The 14,453-nt window shown below is 44.5% G+C and overlaps 1 protein-coding gene across 2 annotated transcripts in view; it reads left to right on the top strand.

Annotated features, from left to right (window-relative positions):
- pawr (PRKC, apoptosis, WT1, regulator) overlaps positions 1 to 14,191 on the top strand; it is a 53,640-nt gene extending 39,449 nt beyond the window's left edge. For both annotated transcript variants that reach the window (XM_069711012.1, XM_069711011.1), the window contains exons 4-7: positions 1,180 to 1,214; positions 5,754 to 5,877; positions 9,546 to 9,650; positions 12,774 to 14,191. In XM_069711012.1, the coding sequence (XP_069567113.1) occupies positions 1,180 to 1,214; positions 5,754 to 5,877; positions 9,546 to 9,650; positions 12,774 to 12,860 (351 nt within the window). In that variant the 3' untranslated portion in view covers positions 12,861 to 14,191. The remainder of the gene's footprint in view (positions 1 to 1,179; positions 1,215 to 5,753; positions 5,878 to 9,545; positions 9,651 to 12,773) is intronic.
- The last annotated feature ends 262 nt before the right edge of the window (positions 14,192 to 14,453 follow it).

Below are 14,453 nucleotides of genomic sequence, written 5' to 3' on the forward strand. Positions count from 1 at the left end.
TTTATCAGGTGAAGAGCAGTTGTGATTGCAGCTTCTCAAATCTGACAAAAAACAAGCGACGAGAAGAAAGAGTGAACGACATTTGTCGGTATTATCTGACATTTCAGAGGCGAAACAATGAGAAAATAATTAACATATTACGCCGTAATCAAAGTAGGCAGTAGTTGCAGCCCGAAATGTGAGATGCCGATGCTTCATATTTGTCTGAGCTTCCCATCTAGAACCTCAAAGTTCTGCCTGGTTCTAATTTTGTAAAAAAAAAAAAAAAAAATCAAACAAACTTCAAAATAAAAGTCGACTCCAACCAGATTGCTCTTAATTCCAGGTGTCGCATGAAGCAGGCCTGATGTTCAGGTGCGGTACTATTTGACCTGCTGCTGCTACGCTCTGCCCTCTTACCGTCCTCCATCTTTGTAAATCTGTCCAGGCCCGAGCCGGGGAAGAGATGAGGGTCGGGGTTTCATCCACAGGTAATGGATGATGTGTCAGCGAGGCCGAGAGGAGCGCTGTGCGCTCCGAGTCGGGCCAAAGCCCAGCTCTGACTGATAGATTGTGGCAGAGCCGGAGCTCCTCAATCAAACTCGCTGCACAAGACCTGCAGAGAAAGCAGACACGTATTCATCTCGCAGCATCTGGGACACGCTCTTCATTTTTTTTAAACATTTTTTTTTCTCCCAAGGAAGCGCCATCTTACCGAAGGCGATTTTACTGGAGCCGCACAGATCTAAGCAAACCTTTAGATCGTACAATATAATGGGAAAAATAAAGATAAACACGCACCCCCGTGCTGCAAAACTAAATTGCCTTCCACAACTCAGGGAGGACCACAGGGCTCCTGTTGAGCTATTAAATGCAACAAAGCTCATCTATATATCAGCTCAGCAGCTGCGATACACGAAGGCTCATGCACGACCCAAAGGCTCTCTAGAAATGTTCGCCCTGATGAAGTTCTCTGATCCTGTAGATGGATTTTTGTTTTTGTTTTTATTTTTTCCCCTGTGGTGAACCAACACAACCAACGGCGTAGGAACACAATATGTTGGTGATACCTCACTTGGATATCTGCTGTTTTTCTGAAATGACTGTTTGAAATTAGAAACTCAACAGCATTTTACATTTTGTAAAGCAGTTTCTGGACTAAAGGTTTATTTTTTTTAATTTATTTTTTTGTCTTTCCAGGACACCCCAAGATCTGGAGGTGGCCGCCACAAGAGGTGAGTCTCTTTTTCAAGAGTGGAGGTTATCTGCTTCAGCATCACCACCAATGTGTCAAGAGAAGGAACAGAGGCCGACATGAGAAACAGCGGTTTGAGTCATTAATATCGAGGGCAGACTTTCCCCAAAACTGTCTGAGGGCTTTTTATTCCACCCCCCCCTCCCCCCTGATGTCTCACTATTGTTGTTGTTGTTATTTTTCTTCTTCTTCGACTCCTCTGCTGTCTTATTTCTTGCTATTACGGTCGAACAAAGATGATAGCTGATGGCTGTTTTGAACAGTAGTTGACAGGACACCATCTGGACCTCGGATGCTTTGCTCAGGCCGTCTCTTCCCTGCTGTGGCCGGCAGGAAGGAGTGAAAGTAAATGATTGGCTCTGAAAGGTTTTGAGGCTAAAATCTGTGATTCAGTTTGTTCGGGTCTGTTCTGGCACATAAGGGGCTTTCAATTTTATTTTATTTGTCTTACCCCAAACAACCCAAAAAATAGCCAAGGCTCTAGAACAGAAAACATTTTTTTTTTTAATCGAGGGTTGAGGTCCCTCTGAGAATCTCTCCACCAGTCCAGCGTGTGTTTATTTTTGCATTATTTGCAACCAAAAGTGAGAAGTTGCAGCCAACTCCCAACAGCCAGGTTCACCAGCTGACATTCAATCTGGCCGTTGTAATTATGGCGGCTGCTCTCATCAGCTGGCCCGGCAACACTTGGACGCTCTGCGGTTCTGCAACGGGGAACCCGCCAGGTGGGCTGGCCCGCACAAGATGGCCGAAAGAGCAACTTCACACGAACGCGTCTCTCCCTGTTTCACTTCCGTTTCATACCGTTTTGTGCCTGCTCTTCACAAAAACAATATGTATTGTCAACACCGACCCTCAGTGCACCAAATCCCATTCAGATATTTTGGGTTTCTTTCACACTTTTGAACAATGCAAGTTTCCCGGCAGATCTAAATTACTGTCAATCACTCAAGTACTTTTATTTCCGCCTTGTGTGTCCTCCCCCACAATCTTTAGTGTGTTTTTATTTAGCAAATTGTTCTTAATCTCTTCCCCCCCTCCCCCCTCCCGCAGTAATGAGACCTCGGGGCTGCATGTTGAAACAATGTTCAGTTTATTTACCAGCTAACTAATCCATTAACTGGGAATTATTTACACCTCCACAGAGTTCAGAATGAGTCAGGTGAGTCGGCACGGAACTGAACACGCCTCACGTTGAAACGGTGTGTTATCCATAAACTGACAAACATCCTGCCTGGCGAACTACGGCTGCTCTCAGTGCTCGAAGTTGTGAACACTTTCGGTGTCTGAAGCTCCTTTTACCTTTCAAAAGAAAGAGAAAATAAAAAAAACCCGCGCGTGCGGCTCCTCTCGGGGAGTTCAGAGGGCCCTCAAAGATTGGAGCATTCGAAACCAAAGCACACACCCGAGCCGCCTCCGCCTGTTCAGAAAAGCTTGGAGTCCCAGAAAGCCTTTCAGGCAACGGAGGCCAACTCTGATTGGAAACGGGGCTCGATGTGACGTCTTCTTCTTTGATGTAATGTGTCTGAGCCGGCCGGGCAGGGTGTTAATCAGACACGTTGTGTTGTGTTCCCCGGTGGCAGTTGTGACTTATTCCACATTGACACTTGAGTTTGTGGAGGCGTTGTTACAGTGCTGCTGTTATTGGCTCTCCTGTTTGTGCTGCTCCCCCCCCTCCCCCCCCTCCTCTTCCTCCACCACCTCCCCGCTGAGGCTCCCGGGAGTGTGTGATTGGCTCAGCCTCTCTCTCCCTCAGACCTCGCCCCGCAGGGTGCTAATGGGCCACAGTGTGATATTTAGTATCGGGGCCATGGATGTTTAGGCTTGGCTTCAGCACCCGCTGTGCATCCTTCAAGTACCCGTGGATGTGTGTGTCGTGTGTGTGTGTGTGTGTGTGTGTGTGTGTGTGTGTGTGTGTGTGTGTGTGTGCGTTTCTGGAAACAGGATGTTATGCATGGACGTAGACACGTTGTTTTGCTTGGGCATCGTGTCGAGGGGATGCGTTCGCTGTCACACTTTGTTACGTACAGTATACGTGTGAGGGCATGCGTAAGCACTTTGCATGTGTGTGTGTGTGTGTGTGTGTGTGTGTGTGTGTGTGTGTGTGTGTGTGTGTGTGTGCGCGCGCGCTCTCTCATGCTGACAAAGTAAGAGTAGCCTTGGAAAGCAACAATAAAAGAGACAAATGAAACGCACTTCATCTCGGTGTGGGCGAATGTAGGGGAGAGCGTTTCAAGGACTTCCTCTTGATCAAAAGCGATGTCCGCTGCGGTGGTCGGCTCTCGGTGAGGATGAACGACAAATAAGCTGCTGGCCCTGTAAATGTCAAGGTAGAGAAGGGGAAAAAACAAAACACCGTCTCTGCAGAAATGGCACCTCAACAGAGAAAAGAGGAACGGCTGATTTAACTGTAGTAGGTTTGAAACTCGGAGAGCGTGCGTCTTGTTTCTACAGTTGTCATGATACCAACTGTTTGGTAGTCAGTACCAACACCGCCTCAAATCGGTCAAATCCACATTTCTCAATGCCAATTTTGATACAAAGGCAAAAAAAAAAAACAACTCTTCACGAACGAAATGAGAGTTTGAAAATAACATTTCAGGCAGAAGAGCCTTAAAAAAAAAACCTAAAACCCCCGAATCAACTTGTTTTCAAGTTGGCAGAGTATTTCTACAGTATTGCAAAGCCCAGCTGCCTGAGATATGAAAAAAAATAATACAAGTAGTAAACAGACCGGGTGTAACATACAACAACAAAACAACATCACAAAAACAGTAAAACTCCTTCAGCGTGTTGTTGTCAGAATCAGACGCAAAACAATACACGCAAGTGCGAAGAGCTGAACGGTAATGTCGGTTATCGTTGTGAGCTATCGCTACGTCAGCCTAAACAAGCATCGCTACAACTCAAGTTCAGGATATGAACGTTGGGACCGACAACATTTGGTTCGTATATATAGTGAACAACTCAATTTCCTCCTTTCTTCTGAGATTTTCTGCTGTTTTCAGTTTGCAATCTGGCTTTTGGTTATTTCCATACAATACTTTTTTTTAATTTTTTTTTTAACTTTTTGCTTTTTCTTTCTTTAACTTATTATTTTTTTTATTTACACAAGTGGCAGCGGTCAACTCCCGTATCGGTTCTCGTGACATCCCTACGTGTGTTTGTTTGTTTCACTGTCCGTAAATTCAAAGTCAAATTAGTTCGAATACAATTAATAATTATACAAATGAGTTTGTCAGTACATGTCAAGGTGTGCTGTGGAAATGTGAAATTTAAAAGTATTTGATTTACAGATATTAAGTGTATTAAATTAGCAAGAAAAAAAGACAAAAGACATTCCTTATTAATGGTTTAACAACTGAATTCCCCGAATGAGTGCGTCCTGGCCGTGACCCCGTTTTTCCTCCCACGTTTCCTGCTCGTCTCTACTCCGTCAGCTGAGGCAAAAAAAAAAAAAGCACCAAAAAACAAAACCCAAAGAAAAGAAAGAGCCAAAAAAACAAATCAACTCTCCGTTGTGACAGTTTATATCCACAGTTCCCACTGCTGCCCCCACAATCTCAGACTTAAAAGTGCTTTGTAAACTCATCTGGAAAAGGGGACATCATATCTGGCAGGTCTTGAAAAGAGTGCAGATGGTACAAAGGAGTCGTATTTGTGCTTTATCTTGCCAGCAGCTTTCCTGTAGGAAAATGCCAGCGAGCCGGTGAAGCCCACAGACTCCCCGGTAATTTGATTCCCAGGTAGATTTTTATAAACCTGTCACATTGTCTGTTCCGACCGGGGGTGAGTGGGAGTTGTTGCAGTCGCCGGGTGTAGAGCCAGCAATTCATTCCTAGTTTCCACGTCAATAATTGTTGGAAAAAAAGGTCAGCGAGAAAATAAACTGCACCTGAATATTCCCCTGCCGGTTGCCCCGAGCTACCGCGTCTCTAAGCAGCGAGCAAGCGAAAAGGAGATAAGGTTAATGTTCTGCTCGAGCTGCAGACAAAAACCTTTTTCAAACCAATTTTATTTTATTTTTTTTCATTTTTTTTTTTATCACCAGCTTAGGAACAGTGACGCACAAGTCGCCACCGTCATTCCTGAGCCTATTTGAAGTTGTGATATGTAAATTGTTTCTTAATCAGAATCCTTTTTGCACCAAAGTTGTAAATCCTAGACGGCCTTTTTCTCCATTAAAGGAATAAAAGGCAGAGGGGCTGTTAATAATGCATGCCTAATTGAAAGGGCAAAATACGCAGACGATATTCCCACCTGTTCTTTTGATGATGGATGTGTCATCCTATTGAAGTTTAATAATGTGGGCATGATTCATACCTTCAAACGGCCTCGGTGTGAATACCACGCAGAAACTCTTTTGAAGAGTGAAATATCCGACACAAATCTCTCACTTTGTTCAACTTTCATTTTTGTCGCGAATAACTTTGAAGGTAAAATATTGAACACTGGAGTTTTTTTTTTTTTTTTTTTTTTAAGCTGTACTAGAAGTGGCGTTTGTTTTTGTTTGTAACAGCTCTGCAGGACAAGCGTCTGAGGAGGAGGAGGCGGGCGGGAACAGCAGGCAACGACACACCCGTCCCGGGAGAGACGGAGGAGCCCCCGGAGGTCTGGAGAAAAGGATGGAGGAGCTGGAGAAGGTAAATAAACTTCTTACTCGTAAATTCTTTATATTCGTTTCAGTTTTTTTTTTATTTCTACGGCGCCAAATCACAACACTGGTTATTTCATGGCACTTGACACATTAAAGTCCTTACAGCAGAACTTTAGAACATTATACAGGGAAACCAAACAATTCAACAATTAAAAAAAAAAAAAAAAAAAACCTCCCCTTTAAGGGAGAAAAACCTCCAACCGAGGGAAGGAAAAAAAACTCCCTTTAAACAGCGAGGAACCTCCGACAGAACCGGATGTGGGCGGCCGTCTGCCTCGACCGGTTTGTCTACCGAGTTCACTTCAGAAAGGTTAATACCAGTCTGAGAGTAGATGTTTTTTTTTTTACAAAGAGGTGAGTAAATGCAGGCATCTGCTGTGAGACTGCACTGTTCATGGTCGCGATGAGTCAGAAAACACACATGTTGGCAGCTTTTATTTGCATCCCTGCTGTGAGAAGGTCAGCGGCTGTTCTTTCCTTTCTTTTTTTGTCTCAGTGATTTATATCACCCTCCTGAGTGTCGCACAGACTTTTATCTTCCTGCTTTTATATATCCAACCCTTATGGAATAAGGGCGAAGTAATGTTAAACGTTTTGATTTTAAAGTTGTTTTTCTACTCTGCTATCGCTGCGTCTTTTAGTCCCGTTTGAACTCCGGTTTCCACCAGATAGCAAATATTGCAGTCATTCTTTTTTTCGGTCAAGTACGGAAAGCAATTATTATTCAGATAATAGACGGCGAGATCACAGGGCAGGAGTTTTAAAGATTATTCCTTCACTTTGACCACCTAAAAAGTCTGTTTAAGTTTCTTGACTGTTATTTTTTCAGATCTTATAGTTCAGTAATATGTTCTGTAACCTATATGTAGATTTGTAAATGTCACACAATGTAAATGGTGTTTCAAAGTCTTTTCTAAATAACTGGCATATTTCTGTATTGGAGAAATACAACTTTAGAACGGTCTAATTTTGAAATTAGGTGCAACTACAGAACATAATATCATCCTCAGGTGTGTAGAGATATTCAGAAACAATACTGAGACCCTGACCTCAGCTACTTCTTTATTCTGAACTAAAACGTCATTAATTCCCTCTTCTGGTACGCAGTCCTGTAACTCGTCTTTCTTTCAGCTCAATGTTCGACCATCGAGGTGTCGATTACCCTGTAAAAAGTCACCAAATCTGAACTAACCTCCTCAGATTTTCATGGAAATCTAAAACCACAGAGGCAACATCATCTTTATGACTGACTTCTGCTCTCGCCAACAAATCCGATCAACGTTTCAATGCACAGAAGACTCTTCCAGAAAACCGAAAGCCTCCATAAGCAGAACTTTGTTCAGATGAGTTTCCACTTTGACTCCTCCGCTCGGCTCCGCCGGTTCTGATTTTCTGTCCGGAAACGTCGTCTCTTCTGCGGCGTTGTTTGAAGAGGTGACCTTTTACAGTGCAGATACGTCTTTTCCTTCCCCACCGCCGTATCAGACACTCAACCCCTCCCCGCTCGCGCTGCAGCAGCTCAACACCGAATCAAATGTCACACGGGTGCCTTTCGGAAGAAGGAAAAAAAAAAACAAAAACTCTTTTGAAGTAAGTACTTGCTGCGACCTCGCTGACTTCTCCGGAAGGTGTTTCGCCGGGTCAAACAGCTGGAAAAACTTTTCAAACCCTATTTCACGCGCTTTTCTTCAATTTTTCTGTGCACTTTGTTGTTTTGCACTTTCACACAGGGTCAGTTGTGATGACTGCTTTTAGTTTAATCTCTCAGACTCCAGGCTGCAACTTCAGGACATCGTCTGAAACACCTCGCAGGTGTCGGGAGATGTAGGTCGGGATTATTATCCCCTCCGGGAGACGTCTGATCTCTAAAGGCGACCGGAATCTAACCTCCGCTCGGAGAGTCACGGCGACGGGTCAGATGACACGTTCAGGATGAAACCCGCTAATGGAGGATTCGGCCGGCTTCACCGTGTTGGTCTGAGAGGGAGTACGAGAGGTGTTTTATTCAGCCGTCTGTGAGAGCAGGAATTCAAAGCTGCAGTTATCTATAGCGCCTTTTAAAAAGACAGGATGAATAGAGCTTCTGGGGTGAGCGTATTTATGTCATTATATTTTTGCTTTCAGCTGTACCTGCTGAATTGGTTTCTATGGAAACAATTTCATGCTTATCTGCAACCGCAAGAAAGTGAAACTAGAAAGTCGAAATCTTCATTTTCATCATAAAAAAATACCAATTAGAAAGCGTTTTCGTGTTAACCTTGTGTTCAGAGCATGCATCCGGTCTCTCTCCGTCTCAGTAAGGAACAATAACCATTTGTTTCTCCGGAGCTGTCGGAGGAGGCGGACGGGAACCCACTGGCTTTTAAGTACAATTTGAAGGAAACACAAAAGTACAATATAAAAGGAACTATTCAGACATTGTTCACTCACTGGAAATCTGTGTGGATTTATTATTGGATTTATTTTAAGAGGCTTTGCTATCGGGAAATAGACAATTACAAACTTTATTAAAAATGGCAAAAAAAACAAATTGATGCAATCGACCGAGCTCGACGCTCTTTTGAAGTGTTTTGTTGTTTTGTTTTTTTTTTTAAGGCAAATGTGTTTTCAATAAAGCAGTCCTTTTGGAACAGACAAATACACAGAGACCCAACTGTTCAATACAGCTGTTTGCAGCCGTAGCTTTGTCACATCCAAAGCCGCGTGAAGCTGGACAGTAGTTCAGATAAATTCACAGAGAATTCACCTGAGAGGGGAGCAGCTACATTTAAGGTATTTAAAGTTTTTCTATTCAATTCCTATCTCTGTGGCAGAAGACCAACATTCAACCGTTTCCCACGCTTCCATCTACTGTCCATTTCTGGCATTTCTCTGATAGCAGGCCGAGCAAAGTAGCCCAGACTTCTTTGACGCTACTTCCTGACGCTCCTCCTCCTCCCTCCTCTTCCTCCTCCTCCCAAGACGCTCCCCTGCCGGATTGGGATAAACTGCATAATCCTTCTCGCACAGTGTATCCCATCCAGTCGCATTTGAAATGCGATGCAAATATGTGGCGCTCTTTTGCGTAGTGGCATCGAGGACGCGTGCGATCGCTCCAAATTCATGACATCAAACTGAAAGTTATAAAGAGGTATTTTTTTTTAGCCACAAGAAGAGCAGTAAGTCGTGGCGGCTCCACAGAGCCCTGAGCGCAGCGTCCTAAAATCAGTGCGGACTCCACGAAGAGAAAACTGGCAGGTTTCCCACGACGCCGAAACGACCTACCTGCCGAGTATCATTAAAAAGTGTCCTCGGAGAACTGCGGGTGTTTTATCAGCGAAGGACGATCGCACCAAATATTGATTTGTTTCTTGCACTTCAGGTTGTTTTTTTTTTGTGTGTATCTGCTAACTTTATATATTCATGGCTTTATTTTTTGAAGGCGTCCTCGCTGTTAGATTCTGAACATAAGCACAGCACTGCACCTCTGTAGTCAATGCCCATATTACTGCAGTTCAAGAGAGAAATTAACATTTTTTTCTTTAAAACTAAAACTAATTACAGCTCAGTGTTTTTTTTTTTTTTTTTTTTAACTCCTCCAGCTTCATATACGTGAACCCGAATGCAAGTTTCATGCCCAGTTTCTGTTTTTCATGTTTTGTTATTTGTTTTCAGGAGCTGTTCAGAGAGCGTCAGGAGAACGGCCGGTTGCTGAAGGCCCACCAGGACAAAGACGATCTCATCGGGAAGCTGAAGGAGGAAATCGACTTGCTGAACGGAGTGAGTCCAGCCTACATCATTTTTTCTTTCTTTTTTTTTTTCTGCTCTGATGTCTGATCGAGTTTGAGCGGTCCTTTGTGTTCGCGACGTGTGGGCGGCTCGTGGGGGTTGTAAATCATCATCTGGCATTTTCACTGGAGTTGTGTATAATAGCTACAACGATTTTCTGGCAGTCCATCAGGATTCGGTCACCAACAAATCTTTATTTATTTATTTTTTTGCATTTACATGCTTGATACAAGATCACAAATTGTGCTTTAAACGCTATAACAAACGCGCGAAGGACTTTGAAATGTGTGGCAGGTGACATTTATGTTTTATTGATTCATCAAACCTGATTGCATGTGTCAAGAAAATGGAGAGAGGCTATTTTGGACTTTGCCAGCTTAAATTTGAGGGTATTTTCAGCCACGTTGGAGGAGCACTTACAGATAGGCAAGTCTTTCTTTCACAGGGTTTAGACAGATTGTTCTTGGTTGAATGAAGCAAAAAAAAAAAAAAAGAAACAGATCAATGAGACAGAAATTGTCCACTGGCAGCTAAAAAAACAAAAAACAAAACATCACATTGTTCAACTTTAAGCACTTATTTTCATTAATTTCTGTATCGATCTCTCGCTTGTCGCTTCGATGGATCTCAGGCAGCACGCAGCCTGAAAACAAGTCATCAGTGGTCTGAGTTCAAATCCAAACTTTCACAGTGAATTTGAATCTCATCCTTTCTGTGTCATTTCACGTTCAGGCTGGCCAACCCGGTCGACCTCTTGCGTAAGGAAACGATTACAACAGTGACTTTATTTCCAAAAAAACCCATTTTTAAACGTTTGTTGATCACATCTTGATCTTTCTTACTGAATTAATCCACATATCCAGCACATTTTCCCTTCAATAGGGAACTGAAATGCTTCACCACTCCGGTTTCCTTCCTTTTCATGAGCTAGTTGTTATACAATCCGTTATTATGACAGATATCTTTCGGAAATATGACTTGTTAGGGTGTAACGGCATTAAACTCTCGATGCCGTGTTGATTACAACCGTAGTGCTGCTGGTCATGTCGGTTTCCACCTGAACAGATTTCTTCGTGCGAGTCGGTCTGATGTCAAACAATGCAGCGGATTTCGGCACTATTTTAAGATGTCGATCTGTATTTCTGAATATGTGATTCAAGCACGAATACTTATCGACATTTTACCGTCGCATACAAGTTTTGTTTGGGTCTGAAATCGGTTTGAAAACAGATGTTTCTTCAAACAATGACTCCTGACTCTTACCGTTATGCAGCCTGTTGCAGGAGCTGGACTCTGACTGTCACTGGGTGAAGACCTTCATTTGGCCTGTCACCCCCCTCCCCACACCCACCCACCCAAAATAAAGAATCTAGTTGAATGACACACTCTGCAGAGGTCTACTGAAGTACAGGGTGTGATGATATTGAGTGTTTTGTGAATACAAAAAAAAAAAAAGACCTCTTCTCTCTCCGAAAGAGAACTCGCCGTCTTCGCTCAGGAAACCCAGTTCAGACACGAGAGTGCTTCGACAGGTGATGATAAGTGCTGCCACGGCAATTATCGTCAGAAGAGCGTCCGATAGATCGTTTCGCACCGATGTGAACCCTCGCGCGTGTGCGTGTTTCAGTTTGCCTCCACGGGTTGCGGCGTTACGAGCGCTTTACGTGAAGGAGCCATCAGAAATGTCCCCCAGAGTGTCTCCCGCGGGGCCCGATGTTCAAGCGGGAGATAACGGACGACCCGCTCGGTATCTCCGCACACGGAGATTGAACCCTCGCTCGCTGCAGAAGTTCCCTCCTCCGTGTGCTTTGAAGAGAGAAATCCTGTCTCGCGGAGAGTTCAGTTCCCCGAGAGTCGAGCCGCAGACGCTGACAAGATCGCACATCTAATGATAAAGAAGGAGGTTTAAGGTTTCCAGAGGATCCAGAACAACTTTATTATTTATCAGTATTCATAAACCTTCCTCACCATCTCCTGAGGGACAAATCAGACTCTTTAGATGGTGTGAAGTCTACGACACTCAGCTAGAAGAAGCAGCCTGTTGTAGATCCATAAATCCTTTCTTTCTTTCTTTCTTTCTTTCTTTCTTTCTTTCTTTCTTTCTTTCTTTCTTTCTGTCTCTTTCTTTCTTTCTGTCTCTTTCTTTCTTTCTGTCTCTTTCTTTCTTTCTGTCTCTCTTTCTTTCGGTCTCTTCTTTCTTTCTTTCTTTCTTTCTTTCTTTCTTTCTTTCTTTCTTTCTTTCTTTCTTTCTTTCTTTCTTTCTTTCTGTCTCTTCTTCCTTCCTCCCCCCCCCCCGAAGAGGGAAATGTCCAGCAGCTCTCGCACTGAAATCTGGATCAAAAGGCAGAAAAATATAATAAACAACCAATAAAAAGTCAACTCGGGGGGCCAAAACCGGGCCCTAAACGACAAAAAGGATTACCAAAGAAAAATCCACCCATCATTAAATAAATACATTCATGAAATATGAAAGTGCACTATGTGGAGACACAGTTTATTAATGTCCACACAGGCCTGCGGTTCTGTATCGTTTCCGTCGTGGCCAGAACCGATGACTGCAGTGACAGTTGTAGGTCAGACAGCTCGACAATTGGCTGAAACTACCGAGCCAAAAAGGAGCTGCAGGTTCTGGTGGTGATTCTCCGTACGAGTGACCTCTGTCACTTCCTCTTCCCGTTATTGTTCTAGGAATATTGCCTAAAGCCGGTTAAAAGCAGCACATTGAAAGTCCGGTGTTTGATTTACAGCCAGTCTCCGCTGCAGATATAACCTGACGACCTCTGCACTTTGACTCTTTTAAACTCCTTCTGAGTGTTGTTCAGCTCGTTTCCCGGCAGCCACGCAAATCAGCGCCGGTGATGGAAGAAACCCAAAACCAGGAAGTGTCACTTTGGACGAGCCGGCGCCGTGGCAACTCGGAGCCGCTGTCATTTGCGACTGATTGCAGCCGTTAATGTCTAATTTGTTGCTATCAAGGCAGGGAAGGGAAGAAAAACAACAACAACAACCCGGCAGCGAGTGAAGCTGGTTTTAACGCTCGGGTTACGAGACGGGCCTCTCGAATACTCGTGCGGTCGAAGGAGCTAACCGTCCGACATGTCCCCTCTTCCACAGGACCTGGACGACATCGAGGACGAGAACGAGCAGCTCAAACAGGAGAACAAGACTCTGCTGAAAGTGGTGGGTCAGCTGACGAGGTAGAACAACCCGGCGTCCGCCGCCCCACCCGCCCGCCCCCCCCCTCCCACCGAACGGAGCACCTCCCGACCTCCCGCCCTCGGGGGTTCAAGGTCAAGTCCAGCAGCGCGACCTTTCACCCGTCTGGTTCTGTGTTTGTCCGTCGGAGGGGGAGACCGCGAGGCGGTCGTCCGCGGAGGATTCCCTCCGTCCGTCGGGATGAGCGTCGGGGATCGTCCGTCACCTTATGCATATTTAATGTAAATGATTTTGTACATAGGCCACTTAGATTGTTCTTTTCTTTTTTTGATTTTTGATTTCTGATTTCTGATAAGGTCTTAAAAAAGACAGATTAAAAAGCAATGAATGTATGTGCTGCGGAAACGAGCGCGCACAAAAGTCTTTTCAAACTTGTTTAGGGGCAAAAAAAAAAACAAACACAAAAAAAGGTTGTCTTTTTTTTTTTTTTCCTTCTTTTTTTTCTTTTCTGATATTTCTACATAACAGACGTGGAGACGAACTTTTAAAAAGATCTCCGGTGAGGCCGGCGCAACAGTCGAGGGAACACTCGGACCAAAGTTCAGCTCCGTTACTGCGACGGTATCGGCGGCGGCCTCACTGGAGATTTTGGTTCCCCGCCCGGCGCTTCGTTAACGAAACACCGGTGCCGGATTTACTTCTTAGGACGTTTTAATCCCACTGAGGCGTCTCGCTGCACAAATCCGAATAAAGGAAGTTCAAAAGTTTAATTTACGATTTAACCAATTTCAACAGTAACGTAATAGCCGGGCGGGGATTATGAGCGTAACGTACGCGTTTCAATTTGCTCGGCGGTATTCGATAGATGTTTACCTGCTCTGTTTATAGCGTCTGAAATGCGTGGGGTGAGCTACAGTGCTTCTTTTCTCTCTTTTTTTTTTTTTTTTTTTGTATGATAACCAAATGAAACGAAGGAACATACTATTTGAAAGTGCATCTCTTTTGTTTACTCCGGGTGGGGAGGGGGGGGGGGAGACGGGCTTCGCTGCTAGCAGCGCTTTACTTTGCGTATTTAGACGGGTTTTCACTCGGTGCGGCTCCCGCTGCCGCCGCAAATAATCTTTAGCTTTTAGTCCGTCGATCTGCTTACGCGCGCACACACACACACACACACACACACACACACACACACACACACACACACACACACACACACACACACACACACGCACATATTTTTTGGGGTGGATTAAAGAATAAATAAATCAAAATCCCCCCCCACCCCCACTCACAGACAGACATCACACACTTCCATCACATTATGCATGTACAGAAGATGAAGTCATTTAATAAAAGTTTGATTATCTCTCCCCTCAGTCGACTCGCTTATGTTCATTAAGACTAATTTGATGTGATGATACCGCGCCACTGAGTCGGTAATGCAATGTGACGGCGGCGGGGGCTCGGTTCCTCCTCCTCCTCCTCCTCCTCCTCCTCCTCTTCCTCCTCGGCTCCTCGCACAGCTGATGATGATTCAACGTGCCAATCACCAACCTGCCCGGGACGCGAAAGCCTCCACCGACCCCCCCCCCCCCCCTCCTGCGATCAGCCGGCGTGAGAACCGAGTGCCGTTTCATT

Source organism: Brachyistius frenatus, unplaced genomic scaffold, assembly GCF_029030835.1.
Source record: "Brachyistius frenatus isolate BFR_SWC_R1_liver_20210118 unplaced genomic scaffold, ASM2903083v1 Contig_96, whole genome shotgun sequence".
NCBI lineage: Eukaryota > Metazoa > Chordata > Actinopteri > Embiotocidae > Brachyistius > Brachyistius frenatus.